At 33.0% G+C, this 22999-nt stretch overlaps 1 protein-coding gene across 1 annotated transcript; it reads right to left on the minus strand.

Annotated features, from left to right (window-relative positions):
* Positions 1–16562: 16562 nt before the first annotated feature.
* On the minus strand, positions 16563–18264 carry LOC111398555. The gene has a single exon (XM_023025515.1). The coding sequence runs from the start codon at positions 18143–18145 to the stop codon at positions 16871–16873; it is 1275 nt and encodes a 424-aa protein (XP_022881283.1). The 5' UTR covers positions 18146–18264; the 3' UTR covers positions 16563–16870.
* Between the last annotated feature and the right edge of the window lie 4735 nt (positions 18265–22999).

A 22999-nucleotide genomic window follows, 5' to 3' on the forward strand; every position in this document is an offset into this window, starting at 1 on the left:
TTCAAGAGGTTTAAGAAATATAATAAAGAAACTACTTTGAAATGATGGTAGATATATAGAACACTTGCATATATATAGAAGTAGAATAATGAAAGAAAGTGAGAGGCGGTGGCGTGGGGCGGGGCGGGGCCGGTAGGTGGCTTAGGTTGGGTGGGAGGGGATGGAGTAATGTCTTTGCCTTGGCAAACACGGGAAAAGAAGACCATAAAATTGACTTGATCAAATTAAGAATAATCAACGTATTCAAAAGGGGCTTAGACGTTACATCTTAAGGGCCCCTTTCTTTGTAGAATTGTATGTAGCCTTTTTGATTGTTTTTATTACACGATATAAAGGGTGATTTCCCCGTGATGTGCGTTTGGGGACATGGGGGGTGAAAAGGGAGTGGAGTTTGAGGATCAATAGGCTTGGTTCGATTCAAGAAAATTGTAGTATTTATAAAATATGGAAATTTATTAATTATTGTCGTTATTTAACATGTATGTACATTATTTATTTATGTTTAGAGAGTAAGTCCTACTTATTTAATACATGTCAATTAAATATTGAGAAATAATATTGAGTTTCAATACTTCGAGAGTTCTAAAAAAATTCATTGAACTTGATCAAATCGGTATAAAGAGGTTTAGAACATTTCGCTTACAAATTTGAACCCGAATTGTCATGTTAGAACATGCTTAATAGTCCTATGTGCAAGTAATGTTCTATACAATCCAAATAATAATATTCGGCTTTAGAAGAAATATCACTAGTTTGGTTGGCATCGAACACTAATTCATTGTCTAATGAAGTTGTGATGCATTGGACATGAATTAAAGAACTTCTTGCTACCTAAACCGGATATCATCTCTACTAATATTGGCAATTAACACAGAAAGATCAAAAAATCGATGGTCATATTGAAAATATTGATTTTTTTAAATATTTGAAAACTAAAACAAAAAATAGCGCCGATCAAAGAAAAATACAACATGTACGGCCCCAAAATTTATGTCCTGAAGTTGCGAGATATACTACATGTACAATCATGATTGACAATTTTGTTGACAACTATGAATTGGTAGGAATTTATACCATTCATTTTAAATATTGTTTTTTAAGTCAACAACACAAATCTTGACAATACATGAATTGTCAACGAAGTTGTCAACAAAAATTATACAAATAATTTTATTTCTGAATCATACTATGGATACAGCATTGTTCACATCATAGTTCACAGTACACACACACACATACAAGGAGTGGGGTCCACAATTAAAATAAGGGTAATTATATTACAACTACAAAATTCATTAAGCAAATCACAATTTTCTTATTTACTTAAATAACTTTAACTAAATTTACATAATGAGGTCTATGAACTCCCTGTCTCTTTATTAAGTATACCACAGTCCACAATAGAAATAATTTTTCAAAATCTTCTAGTTTTCTGTTTTGAGAAATAATTTTTTAAAATGACAAACCAAACACATTTTTAACAATCTTAAAGCACTCTTAAAATAAAAAAATAATTTTCCATCACTCTCTTTGAAATACTGGAACAAATTAAAAATCAAGATTCCATTCTTTTAGTTGAAATCTAATTCAAAAATATTATAAGAAAAAATCAATGATTTCAACACGATGGACATTATTTATCAAAATTTATCTAACGGGAGTAAAATTCCATTTTCTATTATAAAGTTGGATGTACTCCTAATATTCACTTAAAAAACAAGCTGGAAATCCGACGATTCTCTTTAAGATTGGTTCGTGGATTGGTCCACCATAATGACGAACTTGTTTCGTCTTGATTGTCTAGACTCTAGCCCAATACCCATAATTGCCGATCTAGTTGGTTGGATTATTAAAAAAAGAATAATTCTTGTTGTACATTAAAAGGTTAAACCCTATCCTCAAGGGTCCCCCATCACTCCTGTCCTGGAGCATCGTGAAGGAGGTAAATCGCAGGTTATGCCTCCAAGGGTATAGGGTGGAAGACTGCTTGTACACTTGCACTTACCCAAGAGCCCAATCCATATTTCAGGATTTAAACCCTTGACGCAGCAGCCTCAAGTAAAGCTGGATTTCTCCAACCTCCTCTTTTACCACTTGGAGATGTGCCCCCTGGGGGCAATTCTTGTTGTACATTAGCTTATACATAAGTGTGTCCATAATGGACACTCGCCACCTCGACTTTGGCTGAGGCGCCTGTGGGCCCGGGCATGGCAGGCGTCTCGACCAATGTCGAGGCATCGAGTGTCCATTATGGACACCCTTATGTACAAACTAATGTACATGTAGCATCTTTCTTAAAAAAATTAGAAGCCAAAAGTAAATAAAGGAACACGTTGAACTCTCTTTGGGTTCTTTACCTATCAACTCTTTCTTTCTAAGTTCCAATATGAGGGGTGTTTTCTCCCCCTTCTATAAAGTGGCACCTTTTTCAGCTATGAGGCCATCTCCAACGCTGCACCAAAATTTGCACGATTTTACATTAAATTTTGTATCAAACTAAAATTCTTCTCCAATGATTACACAAAAGCTTACACCAAAAAACAGTAATTTATTAATTTATTCATTCTTTTGATTTTTGTCAATGTATTTATTTAAAAAAAAAAATTTTAACTATATAAATTATCAAATCATAACTTCATTTTCTATTATAAAGTTGGATGTACTCCTAATATTCACTTAAAAAACAAGCTGGAAATCCGACGATTCTCTTTAAGATTGGTTCATGGATTGGTCCACCATAATGACGAACTTGTTTCGTCTTGATTGTCTAGACTCTAGCCCAATACCCATAATTGCCGACCTAGTTGGTTGGATTATTAAAAAAAGAATAATTTTTGTTGTACATTAGCTTATACATAAGGGTGTCCATAATGGACACTCGGCGCCTCGACTTTGGCCGAGGCGCTTGTGGGCCCGGGCATGGCAGGCGTCTCGACCAATGCCGAGGCGTCGAGTGACCGTTATGGACACCCTTATGTACAAACTAATGTACGTGTAGCATCTTTTTTAAAAAAATTAGAAGCCAAAAGTAAATAAAAGAACACGTTGAACTCTCTTTGGGTTCTTTACCTATCAACTCTTTCTTTCTAAGTTCCAATATGAGGGGTGTTTTCTCCCCCTTCTATAAAGTGGCGCCTTTTTCAGCTATGAGGCCATCTCCAACGCTACACCAAAATTTGCACCATTTTACATTAAATTTTGCATCAAACTAAAATTCTTCTCCAATCATTACACAAAAACTTACACCAAAAAACATTGATTTATTACTTTATTCATTCTTTTGATTTTTGTCAATGTATTTATTTAAAAAAATTATTTATTTATTTTTTAACTATATAAATTATCAAATCATAACTTCGTTAAATTAACAAATATATTAATTACTAAATTATTCACGTGTTTTATATATTATGTTAAATTGACAAAAATAGTTGATTATATTATTAATTTATGATAAATAATTATGTTAAATTTACAAAAAAATAAACTTTAATAATATAAACTTTACTTTAAATTAAACTTTAAACGTAAACTTAACGAATTAAACTTTACGTTAAATTAACAATTACGTTAATTATTATTGATTATATTATTAAAAATAATAAACTTTAATAATATAATTAATATTGTAGTTAATTATTATCATCATCATCATCATCATAGAACAAAAATGACACAAATATTCTTAACCATTATCTTTGAAAAATGAAAAATAAGGGCAAAACGGACATTGAGCCATTTGATGTAAAAAATGGTGTAATGAATATGGTGCAACACTATTCACTTTGCACCATTTTACACCAAAATAGTGCAATCGTGTTAGCAATGGAGTTGCCCTGAATACTTATTTCTCATTCATTTTCTCACATTCTCTCGTAGCTTAAACAATGTTATTATTTTATTTTTCTTTTTTTTTTTTCAGTGACTTATTCTAATTCACTTTAAATTCTTTAAAAAATGGAAAGAATGATGAGTTAGACCTGCCTGTTCTGCAATATTAGCGAGTCTGCATAGATGGGTTAGATTTTCAAATTTTGAAGATAGAGCTCATTCAAATATGCAAAGTGCATAGTTGAAGGCGGATCAGTTCAACCCACTCATTTTGACACCCCCTACGTCAATGTGGGAGTGGGGCAAGGGGATAGTAGATTCCACTATTCTTTTCGGGTTCTTTACATATATAATCGAACTTTTTAATCTCCTCTAATTTTTACTGAAAACTTTTTGAAATTCCCTTGATTGTAACATAGCTACTGGATTGTTGTGGTGTGCATAGTAAATGAAGTTAATTGTTCACAATTAGCGTGACTAGTGATTAAGCACTTCCTTCGTCACATCCAATCTGGTGGGATCTGATCTTTCTGTTTTTGGAAGGCCCATGTAAAATCCTTCGCTTCATTGGTTAGAGAAAGATGAGCTATTTAACCCAAGAAGCAACCTTTCAACGAGGGCTTCGCTTCCTATCAGGCTGGAAGCGTCTTTGCTGTTGTCACTGACGCTGTCGCTACGACTGAACCAGTTCGTTTGCTTGGAGGGAAGTTCTTAGCTCCTTGATTAGAAAAACTAACATAAAATATATCGATCCGTCAATAAGTAGTTCAATGGACCAAACTACATTAATCTACTAACCTAAACTTAATTAACACAATTTAATACAGTTACTCTTGGAGAAAAATTCAAAATTCAAAACACAACTCATGACAAGGAGACTTGTTCAGTATAGAATTTCAACAATCACAAAAGCCCTAATAACTAAAAAAAAGAAATTCAATTTCAATAGGTAATTTAAAAGAAAAAAATTAAGCCATAAAAAGTTGAATTTCAATTGACAATCAAATGCATACATATAGATACCTCATCCATAAAGGAGACTTCCAGTACTACTGTTGGCGATTTTAAACGCATTCCTTGATCCAAACCCAAAATGAATTATAAATCCATTTAATTCAGCAAAATAAATAAATTTAAAATCTATAATTGATGAGGAGGAGCGGAGCCGTGGTTGAGGATCTGGGACTGAGTCGTCGCACGGTTGAGAATTTCTCTTTCCTATAATCGTTTCGGAATTATCTATGGGTAATTATATTATCACTATGAATTTTACTAAGTGCACCACAATTTTCTTATTTATTAAAACATCCTTAAGTAAAATTACACAATTAGAATTTTAATATATTTTCTAATTAAATAAATTATTATTACACCACAAATATAAAGCATAATTTCTTTCTTCCTTTTTCTCAACATCTCCTTGTTCATAATTTTTCCAGCAGCTTTTGCTTTCTTCCACGGTGACAAGATAATTTTTTTCTCTTGCGGTAAATGAATTATTTTTCAAGTTTGAAAATGAAGAATATGATTATTTACTTATTTTATTTTTTTGGTTAAGTTAAACAAATTTGTTATAATTTTAAAACAAATATGTAAGATTATGATATTTAATTGTTAAATGGGCTTATGAATTTACGCGTATATATACTCACCATAATTTCATGAATTGCGTACATTCATCATGTGGGACATACACAGGCTGCACCACTCATTATCATGAATTCCATGTGTATAGATAAACCATAAATGAATTTGTGTATATGTAGGTGTGTTAGCTTACGTGGATTTTTGTCGATGGAGTATATGAATTTTCGTAAGTTGTTCTTAATCAACAATAAAATTTTATTGTTATATTGTATTTTTTATATGATCGTAATAAATTTAATTTTTTTTATGTCCATGAGTGTTTGGGCCAACTCACGTGCATTTCAACTAATTTAACAGAGTCTTGAAATTTACAGTCGGGTACTCACCTCTATGGCCTTGAGGAGACTCGAATTATTGACTATTGGATAGCAAACCCAAAGCCTGACCGTTGAGCTACTCCTCAGGGTTAAATTTATTATTATTTCTTTCATAACTTCTCATAATTCAATCTTATTTGTCCTAAATGTTAGGAAAAGATGACGACTTCAATATATACGATTATACGCAATATTTTACTACCGATCAAGTGTGAATAAATCGAATATAAAATTTATGTCTATTAATTCAACTATGAAACATGTCCAATTTATCAAAAATATGTCATAAATGCTTCCTCAAGTTGGGTTTAAATGTGTTGAATTATTAAGAAATTAAAAGGTTGTTGTCGATAAAATTTCTTAATTTTCACTTAAAAGTGTTTCCAAAGTAGACTTCCAAGATTAAAAAATGAAATTGTGAATCCATTAAAATTCATATTTCGAATAAAAATGGTAACATAAACAAATTACTGACAACTTCAAAGGATTCTTTCAGACATATTAATTATTTGTGACATACATTCAATTTATTATGGCATTTTGTTTTTCACCGATCTTCTGTTTTCAATTGTCGTGAAATAAATGAGGGAAAAGGTTGAGAAAATAAGGATTAATATTGGTGATAAGTACATTACAATATTATATTATGCTCTTTTTTCAATTCTTTATTTTATTAAATTAGAAGTATAATTGTAAATTTATTGTGATGTATTTATTAAAAATATATTTTAATTGTGATGTAATTATAATGTGGTGTAGTAATTAAAATTTGTAGTAGTAATATAATTAGCCTTAAAATAATCACCAACCCCACTCACAGGGGGGGACTGTACAAACAACAATACCCTTTATTTTTGAAGTTACTCCTCAATTCCCAACCCTCCAACTTTTTTATTCTCCTCCACCTGTACTCTTACCAGTGGTACGTTCAGCCTTTATGGGTTAAGTGCTGCCGTGTTATTGCAATAATTTTAAAAAGATCTTAGTTTTTTCCTACTAATAAAGAATAGCATTAGCATCACTCGCACGTGTTTCTAGGAATACCACTAAACTGGCCACCCCGCCAATTAAAATGTTCTCCATGTTATAAGAAAATGAAAAAATAAAATGAAGTACTCACCCAAAAAGAAAACGAAATAAGAAAATAACTAAAAAATAATAATAGTATTTTGTCCAGAAAAATAAAACATAGAACACGATCTCACTGTCCGAACCCAAAACCAACATGCCAAATTAAGGGTCTAAAAGATGATTATTGGAAAAATTAAGGAATTCATTTATTTGATTATGAGCTTACGCTACAATATGATCATGCGGAAGTTAATAAATTTTTTTTTTGTGACACGGGAATCCGCAGCCGCTACCCCATTAATGCGTACTGGGTAAACTCTCGAGTTGACGCAATAGTCTGCAAACTCCGTCAACCAGGTGACCACATTAAGCAAGCTCGATGCGACAGATTTGATCGAGAAAATGTTGATATGAGGAATCAAACTCGTGATCAAAGACCTCTGCGCCCACCTAGTTCGTCAACTCGGCCACCCCATGAGGGACTGTGCGAAAGTTAATAATTAATTGTATGGATGGTGAAGCATCTCACTATCCATATATTTAATTTTAGTTTATAATAATTACTAGAAAATGAAATTAGATAAACCTAAGCCTAAATTATAAGTACGATAAATGACTCAGCAGGCCCTCGCAATGGGTTTTTATTTAACTTACCCACCTAACATTGGCAAATTAATTAATTAGTGTCGTGCTTAATGGGATATTAAAGTACTATTGCAATTTTTTTTTTAAATTTTTTTTTTATAGGGTCAGTTATAAGAAATTATCAAGAGTAATGTTATTTAAATGAGTAATATTATCTATCATTAATAATGATCATGATATGTCCGATAATAATCATCTAGAGTTCCTGATGATCATTAGATAACGTTACTAAATCTGAATAAAATATGTTGAAAAAGTGATAAGAAGATAAAACTTGACCATAACAATTCATTAAGAGATTATTTTGAAGAGAATTTTGAAAACATAAATTTTCTACAAACGATTTTTCAATTAGACATTTTATGAAATTCATAATTTTTTTTTCTTTTACTTCTTAATTACACATTTTCCAAAAACATATTTTTCCCTCTAAAAAATTTGTCCTAGAAAAGCTCTAAACGTAACAACGAGTTTGAGCAAAATAATGAAAATTTGGACAGTGTGACAATAAATGGCAGAATTTGGATATATGTAACAATTTTTGAAATTTTTATTTTCTTGTCAAATGTCAGATAAGACTGCGGAGTATGCAAACAGTGGAAGTAGTACATCTCTAGCTATTAGGTCAGCAAAATAGGCATTTACAGGAATGGGAATTGGTCAACAATTTCTTAATTTTCTTCCGCTAAACTTGACTCGAACCATCACTAAAGAAAAGTCTAAGCCCGTAAATAGAAATTTGGACGTAATTTCGATTAATAACACATTCTAACATTCTTAAAAATAATTTTCGAAAAATTCATTCTCAAAGCATCTTTATCAAATATGGACTATTACCAGCGCAAGATAAGGTTTCATACACCAAAAATGCTCTTCTATCCATATGATACGATAATATCGTCAACAATGTTTGGCACCCATTTTTATCAAAATATATTTTTCTCTCTCTTCTTTTCAACCACACATTCTTTATTAAAATAATATTGCACGTAAATCAAAAACTTTTTCTTATTTTTCAACCACACATTTCCCATCAATTTACTATTCAAAAATGCATTTTCACATAAAAATTCCTACCAAACACCCTCAATATTAGATGTATGATCTATTTTTTGCGCTAATGGTATGATCATATGTATGTATTGTTTTAACATCCTACTCATAAGTATGCGTGTGTATCAGTTGTTAGGACTTGTCGGACTGAAATTGAGAAGAATGTTGTCTTGAGGCGTAAAACTTAAGGGGTCAAACCTAAAGTCCACTATACAAGACAGTATGAAGTTATGGCTAAAGAAGTGCCTCCTTTGATCTCTTTTCATATTCGAAAACTATCGAGGGCAAATATGCGAGAGATTACCTAAAAAGAAAAATAGAGAAAATGTCAACTTTACGTTCTACATTTTTATATATGGCATTGTTTTCTAGCTTTGGATTAAGTGATTATTATTTACAAAATTTGGATTAAAATAGCCTTAGAAAATAACCTAAATTCCATCCTAAATCCCAATTTGAAAAGTCAACTTCTCTATCCTAAAACCTTCAAATTTTTATTTATTTATTTTATTTCTAAAAAACTCTCTCTCTCTCTCCCCCCCACCCCCACCCAGTAAATACCTGCACATCTTCGTCTCTATCCTCCAATCATTGATCATTATTTCCGGACTCATGACACAAAACCTTAAAAGAAAGAAGTCATGGACATATTAACCATGAGCTTAGAGCAAGCTCCATTCTCTATCCTAAAACCTTCAAATTTTTATTTAATTATTTTTTGTCCACTATTTAATTAATTTTCACCTGAACGAGCCACCTCTTCTTTCTTGACTTTCATCAAGCAAGTTAACAATTTTTTTGTAAATCTCGACAAGGATAACCTGCACGAGCCAGCTCTTCTTCTCTTGGTTCGACTAAGGTCTCGTTAGACAATTTGACCATTTCATGCAAGTCTCGACAGGGAGTGACCTGCACTTGTCACCTCTTATTCCCTCACTTCGGCTAAGGCCTTGTCATGTGAGTTTGACTGATTTATGTAAGTTTCGATAAGGGGTTGTTAGGTTTATTATAATTGGCAATTGTTTAAACAAAATCAAGGTTATAAAGGAGTTTCAAAAGTCATTGAGTCAATGAAGAGGTTGTTTAGGAGTCTTTGGATTTGAGTATGCAACAACGAGATAGAATCGTCACATTAATGCTCCCTCAACATCAAGATCATGCTTGAGTGCCCAAAAAAGTTAGCCTGGCACTCTCCTAACGCTAGTGTTTCACTTGAGTGTTGGCCCAACTCTCGCTTGGCATTGGGATTTCGCTTGAGCGCTAGCTTTTTTTTTGGGAAAAACCCTAGAACACGTTGTAAATAGTTTTTTGAGTCCTAAACAACCCAAACACCTCCTAATATATATACCCAAGTTATACTTTTGTCCATAGCGTGGTGATCATTATATTCTTTTTAGAATTCATTTGATGGAGATCTTACATCAATTCCTTACATTGAGATCTATCAACCACACATTGAAAAACTCAAAATCTCAGTTCTCAAAATATCAAACCACCATTTCCTAAACATCTATCAGATTTTATAAGATCAAGAAAGGTAACTGGAGTCCTGGTTGAAGGAGAACGAGTAGTTCTCGGTGATCTAGAGAAGAGAGATGATTGCAAAGGTTAGGAGCAGGAACACGTAGTCCAGGAGTGCTTTGGTGTTTAGGATCATAGAGTACTGGGAGTTAGTTCAATCTGGACTATACTGAAAGTCAATTTAACTATAGTACATTTTACTGGTTTGGGCTCGAAATTTTTTGATTCCGCAAGGAGTTTTTCTCCATAATTAATTATTGACATTATTTATTTTTTGCAAATAACAAATCACTGTAATTCTACATAGGTTAGGTTTGCATGTGAATTCATTTGGATAAAATATTTATCCTCTATAGGAATGAATGCCCTTGTTATAAGAACTTAATTAAGGGAAAAGCAAGGTAATGGCCGTATCATTTACTGATGATGAGTCCAATTCTAGTGACCATAGTAATTCCTTTAGCAATAAGGATGATAGAAATTATATGGCCTTCACTATAGTTAAGTGATTTAGAGAAGGATAGTAAAAAAGGTCGAGAACTTAGATCGTGGTGAGGATACTCAAGTAGAATTCGAAGATGAGTAAGATATTCATGAGGCTTATGAACAAGTATTCCACGAAAGTCTTAAAGTGAAAAAGATCAATAGAGCCATCTTTAAGAAGGTTAATGGACTTGAGAGAGAGAGAGAGACTTATATCTGACCTTCAGGAGTCTACCAAAAGCTTTAGTGGGTTAAGATTAGTCAATAAGAGCTTAGAGGTTAAGGTTAAAACCCTAAAAAGTGACCTTGAGAAATCCAATACTCAACTCCATTTCCTCTTGAATGGTTTTCAGAAAGTTGATAGTTTTTTAGGGATGAACAAGCTTGTTGGGAATAGGAGAGGTCTATGATATAATTAGACTGGTCATTATACTACTAGTACTTCCAAGACCACTTTTGTTCCAAGAATCAACCAACCTAGAAATGATGAAAATCCTGAGCCCAAGAACAAGGGTATCGTAAGGAAGAGGCTTATTAGAAAAAGTAGGACCTACTAACCCAAAGACCAACATCAACAACATGTAGTTTTGGATCTATGTTTATCCCTACGCGTCATAGTTATGGTGAATTTGGGCACATAAGGCCTAGATGTCACAAACTTTAAAATATGAGTAGAAGTTAGGATATCTTTAGCAAGGTTAACTTCCTTAGTCACTTGATCGAAATGATGACATAGTTGACTAGGATTAATTCTGCTTTTCAGGATGTCTGGGTTAAGAAGAATGATCTTGTAGATTGCGATAAACAATTGAACCGTCAAATTGCATATGCTGCTTTAGCTAAAAGTAATTCTATGTGGTATCTTGCTAGTACATTTTCTAGGCATATGTCTAAAAATAAAGTATTGTTTTCAACTTTTGATAATTGAAAGGCGGAACTATTACCTTTAGAGATGGTACTACTGCATCTATCCTTGGTAAATGTACCATTCATATATCTGGCTTTCCTAATATCTCTGATGTACTATATGTGGAAGGTTTAAAGTCTAACTTGCTTAGCATGAGTTAAATATGTGATATTGATTTTGAGGTTAGTTTGTCCAGAAAAGTGCATTGTATATGATGCTAATTACAACATAGTTATGGGAGGAAATAGAACTTTTGACAATTGTTATGGAGTTGCACCAACTTCCGATTATATGTGATAAGATTGAAGTGACTAAACTTTGGCATCAAAGACCAGGTTATATGAACTATAAGAGTTTGTCTATGTTTTCTAAGAAGGAACTTGTGGGTGGTCTACCTAAACTTGATAAGATTTATAATACTATATGTAGAACATGTCAAGAAGGTAAACAATAGAGTTAATCATGAAAAAACTTCTAACATCTTGACAGATAGGCCCTTGGAATTATTCCATACGGATTTAATGGGACCATCCAGAATTGAGGGTCTAGGTAGTAGACGTTATATCCTTTTCGTGGTAGATGACAACGCTAGGTTCACATGGATTGAATTATAAAGAGAAAAATCACAAGTTTATGATCTTATTAGATCATTGTGTAAGAAACCTAAGAATGAGAAGGATTTTACCATAACCTGAATTAGGAGTGATAACGAAAGAGAGTTTGAAAACTCTAGCCTCAAATCCTTTATTTGGAAGAAGGAATTCATCAATAGTTCTCTTCACCGATCACGTCTCAAAAAATGAACTAGTCGAGAGAAAGAATAGGATGCTTTAAGAAATGGCTAAAGCCATGCTTTATAGTAAGGGTCTAACAATGTGTTTCTGGGATAAAGCAATTAACACCGCTTGTTATACAGTGAACTGAGTTTATCTTAGACCTTTGACCGATAAGATACCTAATGAAATTTAGAATGAGAAAAAGCCTACCATCAAATACTTTAGAGTTTTTGGTAGCAAATGTTGCTTTTTGAGAGAGAGAGAAAAGCTAGGCAAGCTTGACTCTAGGTTACTCTAGAAATAGTAAGGCTTATCTAGCGTACACTCCTAAAATTAAACAAAAGAAATTAGGTGTGTAAATAATAGCCTAAAAAGGTAAAATAAAATTTAAATACTATATAAACTAGTAAATTCAAATTAAATACTTTATTCCCCAATAACAGCGACAAAAACTTGTTCGATAAAATTTCACAAACATATGAGAACATTGACAAGTATTAGATTAAGTGAGATGAGAGTTATTGTCCCACGGAAAATAAATTTCATCAATTCAAGTTTACTGGTTTTTTATGGAATTCGAATTGTGTGATACAAGAGAGACTACGATTTGATTCAATCTAAATTAATCTAAGCTACAAAAGTTTAGTTTTTATCAATTTATGGATAATTGTATTGGAATTCGAATCCGTCTATTTCTATATGTTTCAATTCTCAATTATGTATTTTAATCGTATTCCTGCATTTTTGACAATCGATAAAACTAATATATTTAACTCTCTTTTTCAAGGTAAATTAACTCTATTTTTATCACGGCCCAAATTTATTTTTAGCCCATATTCGAATAACTAGAATGCATTAAATTTCTGATTATCAATATAAATGCATACGTGATAAATTTTATTTCTAACATCTATTGCACATATATTAAATTTTTGTTGCATTCTAAATTTATTATGAGTCTCCCAACACCACAATAAGTAACTAATTATTTAATTGGTGATCAAGCATTTAAATAATGTAATGTGTATGCAAAATTAAGGGAAAATTACAGCAGAAGCCCCAAACCTTTGAAACATTAGCAGACTTTTCCCAAATCTTTGATTTGTTGCAACCGTCCCCCTAACATTTTCAAACGTTGCATGTGAGGCCATTTTTGACGATTTTCATCTAAAATTTCGTTAATTGACCAAAAAAATTATTTTGACCACATTTTAACAATTTTTAGAGGGGCAAAATGATAACTTTGCATTAAAATCAAAAATTAAAAAATAAAAGTGGTCTTCTTCTGCACCAACCCACCCACCCACACCTGAAACATCTCCTACCCCACGCCACCCAAAACCACCCCCAACGCTAAACCAAAATCCCACCCACCCAGCGCCAACCATCATCTGCCTATCTTAACCGCACCTAGAACCACCGCCACCGCTCAATTAAACACATTAAATTAGCTGAAAGATTTGAATAAATCGAAATGACTTTCCGGTATTAAACCCATATTTTCACCATATTCCAATGATTTTTCAACTGGAATTCTCATTAACTTGCTGAATCATAACCAAATTCCGATCGAACACTAGTTGTACTTCTTGGAAATTTTCAGTGAAGGCGGTAAAAGAGGCAGTCAAATTGGTTAAAGGCTGTAGGGTTGTGAATATTTGAAAAACGCAAGCATAATTTTTGAATGGTGTTTTAACTGAAGGAGTGTCCGCTGAATCAAGGTAGGGATGAGGGATATTTTGTTGAGTTGAAGGGATGACTCCATATGTTGAAAAATGTTGTGGTGGTGGATTAAGATTTGGAAGAGCGAGTCTGCTTCCGATGAGGGTTCAATTGGTAGGACTGTGGGCTTTTTAATGGTGATTGGGAATTGGGTTCCTTGATCTTGAGTTTTCATCTGTTTGAAGTCCGAGAATGTGGAGAAGAGTTCCAATCGAGAAGTAGAGAATTTGGTGCAGTCTGCGTTGGGCGTGTGGGTGGGTTGGGGAAGAAGAAGACCACTTTTATTTTTTAATTTTTGATTTTAATGCAAAGTTGCCATTTTGTCCCTCTAAAAATTGTTGAAATGTGGTCAAAATAATTTTTTTGGTCAACTAACGGAATTTTGGATGAAAACCATTAAAAAGGGCCTCACATGCAACGTTTGGAAATGTTAGGGGTGACGGTTGCAACAAATCAAAGATTTGAAAAAAGTCTGCTAATGTTTGAAAGATTTGGGGCTTCTGTTGCAATTTTCCCCAAAATTAATCAAGAATTGACCTCTTATGTTAGGTGAATTTGATGATATATTGTGTATGAAGAGGCAAGAGAGAATTCTCCCTATGTGAAGCCCTTATTTTAAATTTATAAGAGCCAGAGAATAGATCAAAATCGCATTCAATGTAGGCTCGAAGAGTTTGAATTCCAAAAGAAAATTACTGATTTATCTGGAAAAATAACCTGTATGCACATAAAGGCATAACTACCATGTATGTAGCGTTGAGCCAAAATGGCTTTCGGGTCATGAAATTTAATGTATTGTGTGTCTCTGCAAAGATTTTAGTATTTTGGTTATTACTTTCTCTTCCGATATCCAAGTTAGGTGATTCAAAATGTGTTGAAAAGATAATGAAAAGGGCTACAAATTTTCTTGAAAATGGAAAATTTTCAATTCAAACATTTACTACCCAAAAAGTGGGTATCAATTTGTGGCTGGAAATTTGGATTATAACTTTTTTGGCTGAAAATTAATTTGCGAAAATACTTCAATTATATTTCACTCATTTGACCTCGAATTGCATCCAATTGATCATATGTGATCGTCAATCTCCATTTTACGATCTGAATCAACTATTAAATAGTTATACTTTGGTCCCTGCACCTTGAATTTCTTTCATTTTCGTCTATTTTTCTTTTCTTTCTTCCAATCCACCCAATTTTTTCTTGAGTTTTACCTAACGAACAAAATTAACAATAAATTAAGTCATATGTCATCAAAATTAAAGATAATTAATCATATTTAAAGATCTAGATAGATGTATTTTATACACTTATCAAATACTCCCAAAGTTGAACATATGTTTGTTCTCAAACAAAGTAGACTTAGACTTAAATAAAAATTTTAATCAAATATGGTTAATTAATTTGCTTTTGATCCCAGAATTGAAATTTATGTATCAAAATCATAATCTGCCACAAATCACATTGCTAAAATTAATTTATTCTCTTTCAATGCAAAATTGACGTGTGTGTGAAAATTCATGTAAGGCATCATCATAAATTTGTAAAGTGCTTATCAAAATGTCTGGCATATGAACTTGTTGGCAAGTAGGAATGTGAACGAGCCGAGCTTAAGCCTAAAACTTTCAGCTTGATTAAAATGGTCGAGCTTTTTTATGAGCTCGAGTTTTTGCTCAGCCAAATAATTTCGGCTCGAGCATTTCTGAGCAGAGTCGGACCGGCCCAATTTTTTTTTTGGCCGTCTTTTATGCCATTTTTTTAGTTAAAGGCTCACGGCCCGGCTCAGGCTCGGCCCGTGTCCCCAAAATGGGACTCGACTTGAGCCTCGACTCGGTTGCTCCGAGCCACGAGCTGGCCGGCTCGGGCTTTTTGACACCCCTATTGGCAAGTATTGACAATCAAAATTACTCTACAATAATGCTTGTCAAAATGTCTACAGCTACTTATTTGAATAATGCTAAATTTGCATTTTACTTCACACCTTCCTTAACATTCCCCCAATTTGAAAAATAAATAAATAAAACTGTGATGTGATGGTTGTAATCAAAATCAATGATATAGATATAGCCACGTGGTAAAGTGTAAACATTAATTTCAACCACAATATATATGTAGCGCGATTGATTTGAAATACACCTAAATAAATATGATGTCAACAAATCATCATAATTGCAAAGAAAATATCATTAAATCCACGTCTATAATTTCACCAATCACCAAAATATTTGCATGTAGAGGGTAAGGTAGGTTGGGACGATGATTATGTCCTGAGTTGAGATTTGTTATCCATTCGATTAATTCATGACACATCATCAATTTAGTGGGTTAGTGATAAAGTTAATGAGGATAAATTTAAAATAAGATGTTAATTATTGATGAAATGTCAAGAATTAATTGATTGGACATCGAATCTTGACTCTCATGCCCTCCACCTATTGGTAATTCGACCTAATTTAAGTAAAATGAAATTATATATGTCCCTATTGCCCAACTAGTTACAAGCGTGTCAAATAGAAAGTGTGCTTGCTGCATGTTCTCTATATGCTTAACATGTTCATAAACTTCAGTCAACAAATATAAAAAATAATTAAAGAACAAAAAATTGCAATTTTATTATACATAACATTTGAATTAAAACATCTGTTGCCTCAACAGATACACCAACAAGATTACATAAAAAAAGGGCAAAATGACTTAATCGCCCTTTAATCTCTAAATTATGACCCTTTTATAACGGAAAAAAATCTCTCAAAATGGTTTTTTTATTTTTTTTCCCCGGGAATCCATTAGGAAAAAAAAGTAGAAAAATAAATAAATACAAATTCATAACAATAGATCTCCATGACCCAAAAAAAAAAGAAAAAAAGTATAAACAAACTAATGTAAAATTGAAATGTGCATCAATATGGAACTGGGGTGGATAATTTGCCAACTTGATCAAGAAGATCAAGAACTTCAGCCCTACTCCTCACAATCCTATGAAACACCTCTCTAACCTGTTGTTGTAGCGGCATGAGCCCTTCTTCCATTTTACGGCAGATCTCGGCTAGCTCCTCGACCTGCATTGCCACCTCGGCCGACTTCTCCTCCTCCAATGGAAATTGGAACGAGTCGGCAAAATCGACTAGGGATTGAGACACTTTTTCCATCTTTTGCAACTCTTCAAGCAATCCAGAATTCCCTTTCTTCTCCTTCTTCTTCCACTCCTCTCCAATTTTCTCTTGAAGCCCAATCATAGGCTGGGCCCAGCCCAATTGCTTTGGAACAACAAAATGGGTCAAAAGCCCGGTCCTCTCTTGGCATGGAATTGCTGCCACCAAAGCCCACATCACAAATACTAAAACCGTGCTCATGATGTAAACCGGCATGGCCAGACCTGTTGACTCCCCACCACGTGGCGCAGCGAGATTGGATGACATGGCCTGAATCTGTTTGGCGGCGGACCATTGTTTCGCCACCGACGAGGATAAAGACCGGAAGTTTCCAGTGGACCTGTCCTTGTTGCTATTTACAGAGCCGCCGCCGCCACGACGGCCGAATGACCAAGTTCGTTCTGTTGACTTGCCGTGGTTACTGGTATTTAAATTCTCTTTGTCATCAAGCACCATTGAACTGAGAAGGGCGGTGAGGGCCTTTTTGGCGCGCCGGACCTGGCCTTCGCCGATGGGATTCTGCTGCAACGCTGTGACGGCAATCTCGGCCAGCTTCTGCCAGTGTCGGACCAGCTCAATGCCGTGTGTGACGGCGTTACAAATATCAAGCGCCTTCACAGAGCGATCAAGGAGGTCAGGGATGAGTTTGTCGAGCGGAGTCTTCGTAAACTGGGTCGGGTCACGACCCATTACCAAAACAGCCTTGAATTCAGCCTCGCAGCAGAGATAAGTATCAAGAAGATTTCGGAACCACGAGATTGAAAGGAGTGGCGGGGTGAAACTCTCCAGGGCTGCACTAGGGGAATCACTGGCTGCCGAGGAAGGATCTGTTCCGTTACTAGCGGTTGTGGATGCGACGGCGGAGGAGGTGGAATAAATGTAGGAGAATCGGTCAGCAACATGCTTTTGGAAGAGTTCAAGGTCTTCGAGTTCTTGATCGTGATTTTCCATAGCTACCACCTGGTTGCGGCGGATGCTTATGCGGTTGAGGAAGGAACCTTGACCATCGGTCGTCGCCGGCATGGTTGTTTTCGCCTGAAATTTTTGCTTTGATCGTAGAGAGAGATATTTGGGAAACGGGTGTTGGGTAGAATAGAAATATGAAGATAATGAAATGGACGGTTTGGCAGTTAAATATATTGACCAAAATGGGTGGTTAAGCTTTGTCGGGAACAAGACCGTTTCTTTCTCCTTGTTAGTTTCTTACTTTTAGGGAAATACACATATTGTCCCCAAACTTTTATTGGTCTTTCAATTCGCTCCCTAATATTCAAAACGTAACACTACAGATTTTAGTACCCAAGCTTTTATTTTAGTAGTTAGAACTCCATCGGACAATTTTACCCTCGTCTAGGTTAGCTCCAGTGAAGCAAATGTACTATTATTCAATTAAACAGATAAATTTTAATGAAAATATAGTATTACTCCTCTTTACATAGATAGAAAATAAAATAAAAAATAAATACTAAATTCTTCATATTCTCTACTCCACTCACTTGAACCCACCTCATGTCCAAACAACTAGAACTATTATCACTCATCGCCAATGACTTCAATGCGAGTTCAGTAAAAACGAAGAATTTTTTTTCTATTATACTTTTTTTTAATTAATTTCTTTTCCATTTGAAAATATAGGTCAAATAGTCTTTTTAATAAAATTTTAGCTTAAGAACTTAATTGCTTATAAAATAAAAGATCAAGGATACAAATTCTCTATTTTGAAGAATAAGGACCAAAGGTGCAACACTTGTCAAAGTTTGAAGATCCTAATGCTATATTTCCTTCTCTGTATTCCTACAGATAGAAACCTTTTATCTTTTTCGTTCTTTTATTTATTTATATATAACTAGAGAGAGAAATGATATTTTATATAGCCCATGGCAATCATTTTCTCAAAATATATTTTTTTATACTCATTTTAATCATAAAATTCTCACCATAAAATATTTTTCACGTGAATCCAAAATTTTTACAACTTTTTAACTACTCAAAAAAAAAAAAAAAAATCCATTCTTAACAGAAAATGACTGTCAAATGGGGTCTAAGCAACTAGTCACACAAATTAATTGATGAATTAATATTTGATAGGTCCAAAAATTTTAAATTTTTTTTAATTAATTGATATATTATGTCATCGGTGCTTGTATATATATTTTTTGTATACATTTAATACATATTACTAGAAAAAATTCAGGCTTGTCTAATTTCTTTTCTCTCGCAATCAGACGTATTGTGACATAAATGATGATTATTTCATATTCGCTTGAATGGGGTCCATTTGTAAAAGTTGGAAAAAGTCGATAAGATTACGCTAATTTACGAGTTATGCTCATAACTAATTTTTATTAGGTTTTTTCCTACAAAATAATTAAATAGGATAAAAAAATCCAAATGGCTAGGAAGAATAAGTATAACAAAAATTAAGGCGTTGAACGCGTTTTAATGTCCACTTGTATGAAGTGTGTGGTCACGTCACATTCCTCCACTGAGGTTTTGTGGATAATGCCAAAAAGCTAGTTTGTAGATTCAATTTATCAATATTTTTGGAGATTGAACAAAGATTTGTTTGACCAAGTCAAAACTACAAATTGATCAAATATATATAATTCAATTGTTTGATTTATAATTTAATTGATAATTTTATCTAAATTCATTAGCTTGGTGAACAAAAAGTCTGACATTACAATTAATAATATCAGTCGTGCTGGGCGTACATGCCCAACACTTACTGAGGTTTTACCGACCCCTCACATCGGTATGGTCGGATTTTTTTTTTGGGTGTCGGAGCCCACGTCGAGGTGAGAGAAATAAGAGAGGCGACCTCTACCAGGCCTCTTAGAGGTCTGGTAGAGGAGCATTTTCCTAATAATATATGAATACATTAGAGTTTTGTTGTGTTAATATTTATATCATTTTTTAAGTATAAGCTAATTGAGCTCGAAGCAGTTCCTTAATTTAAATGAATCAATTAATTTTTTTCTTTTTTTATTTATTTATAAAACTGTATTATATAACTCAATTTCATTCACAAACATATTGACTATTGACTAGTGGATTTTAATGTAAAAAACTAACATTTATTTGTCTTGCACATGAACACAAATAAAATATTGTGGTAAATTCAAGAATGATGCCTGAATTTTTCGAAAATATGGAAGACTCTTAGGCCAATGTATCTTTTGTCAAGAGAATTTAGTAGTTAATTTAAAGTACTTTAATTTGAAATTTGAAATAAAAAAATATCGAATTGGCAAAAATGAATCAATCAGACTCTTTTTGTTTTATTTTAATTACATATATTTATGTGATTATTTACACATTTTGAAAATTTTAATAATTATAAATTAAAACTATTTATCTCTCATATTAATTTTCAATCACAAATTTACACAAAAAATAAATTGCATGTAAACCCAATTTTTACGCACTTTTTAATCACAAATTCTCTTAAAAATCAAATTGAAAACATTATTTTTTTTTTCCAAATTTCTCTTTATTCTTTCATTTTCAATTATTAAAACTTTTTGAAAATTTCCAAGATTTATATTAAAGGGCGTGATATACTGATTTAGCCTAACTTTATAGGTATAATACAGAAACTAATTTAAAGGATTAGACACAATCAACTCAAGGGAAAATAATAATAATAATAATAATAATAATAATAATAATAATAATAATAATAATAATAATAATGCGTGTGTGTGTGTGTGGAAATTCAAATATATAAGATAAGCTAATTCCACTTGTCTTTGTTCAAGTAATGGCCCGCTTAAAAAATAAAGAAACCTAGCACACTGTTATGAGGCTCTTAATGTAGGCTGAGATTCGATGAATATTATTTGTCGGTGAAAAATCATATGGCTACATACGTACGCGTTATTTTACCCTGTCAATCACCTCATCAATATCACTAATCGCATAAGCAGTTTCTCATTATTTGAATTGAAAGTCTGAAAATGATTTAGAAAAAAACGATGTGTATAGATTTCAAGAAAAGGCAGGCAGTGGGACATGAGAAAACGCTGGTTCAGCTACCACCCAGTTGGAAGTTGGAACCAAATTCAATCCTCCTCGACTTTAAAAGTTGACATCGATTTGTGAAAGATACATGAACTAGTGGCATTACAATCAATCAAGCTATGCAAAATTTTACATCAAGCCCTTGTTTGATCATCATTATTTTTAAAATATATTTTTCTTTCTCTTATTTTTAACTACACATTTTTCAATAAAATAATATTACACACAAATCCAAACTTTTCCACTTTTTTTAACCATACATTCTACATCAAATCACTATTTCAAAATTATTTTGGGGCAAAAAAAAAAAAAAAAAAAAAAAAAAGGTTAAACCCTAACCTTAAGGGTCCTCCACCACCCCTACCCTGGAGTGTCGTGAGGGAGGTAAATCACAGGTTATGCCTCCAAGGGTACAGGGTGGAGGGCTGCTTGTACACTTGCACTTACCCAAAAGTCAAATCCATATTTCAGGATTCGAATCCTTGACACAGTAGTCTCAAGTAAAGTTGGATTTCTCCACCCTTCCCTTTTACCACTTGGATATGTGCCCTGGGGGCATATTGTGGCACATCTCACTTACATAACGTAGTTGAAAGCCGGAAAATTAGTAGACTTAGTTAATAATTTATAGGATAATGGAACTTAACAAGGAAATATTATAATCTAATGATGTCATTCTATATTTTGATTTCATTGATTTTTACTTGTAATTTTCCTTCTAGAAATAGCGTCTTGACATCAAATCTTATGTCACACAAGTTATATATGTTTGACACGTTATACATATTTAATTTCTTATGTCATAATAGAGGAATGATGTTTCATTCTTAAATATGCTGCATTTTATTTCTCAAAGTTTATCACATCTTTCATATTTTTTTGTCTTCTTCCCATTGTTAGGATTGTGATGTTTGAATATTCTATTATTTTACCTGTTGAATAAGTAGTATTAAATGAAATTAAATATAAAGACATTTAATTTTATTTTCTTATTTAATATTGCCTATTACTTTGAACTAAACATTCAATCATACTCATTTTACATTTTTATACTTCATATTTCAAATAAGATGAGGAATTAACAGCATTCTAACAAGCATACAATGTTACAAGAAGACTAGGTCAAGTAGTCAAACTTCAATTTTTATGAGCATATATTTAAAAAAAATATTTTCTTATTTTTAATATTATTTTTTTATTATTCTAAAATTTTTAAATGAATAAAACAATGCATACCAAAAATCTAAAATTGCAAAATACTATTATTTTTTCATTTGAATAGTCAGGAGAGTCTTCACTCTTAAGGTTCAAATTTTCAACACAAAAAAAAAGGGTGAAAAATGAAATTAATTTTTTTTTTTTTAGCATATTTTCCTGCATTTTGTATTTGTTTGTGTAGTTTTCATTTTAGATTTTAGTTTCCAGATCCACACTAATAATTAAGTCCATTTATTCAAGAAAATCGAAAAACATATAAACACACGTCTAAGTTCACTTTAGGCAATCAACAAATGAGTTGACCATCTTTTCGCACGCCTAGACCTCAAGACGGAGCACTTTATCCACGCTTTGACTTTTAGAATAGAGGATATTATCATACGTGACAGGACATAATATTCTTGGGTTTTTGTTAAATATATCAAAAGTCCATCACTAATCATTGTTATTAACGTTAATCACGAGCCCTCCGAGGCATAGTCTAGTGGTGCAAAGAATATGAGTGAGATTTTCTCATACTTTGCCGGCAATCGCAGTGTAGGGGTATGATTCCTGAAACATGGAATTTGACTTCTTATAGGCGCAATGTATAGGCAGCTATTGTTCTCTAGCCTACTGGGCCACATCCCGCGATCT

This window comes from Olea europaea, chromosome 8 (genome assembly GCF_002742605.1).
Source record: "Olea europaea var. sylvestris chromosome 8, O_europaea_v1, whole genome shotgun sequence".
Taxonomy (NCBI): Eukaryota; Viridiplantae; Streptophyta; class Magnoliopsida; order Lamiales; family Oleaceae; genus Olea; species Olea europaea.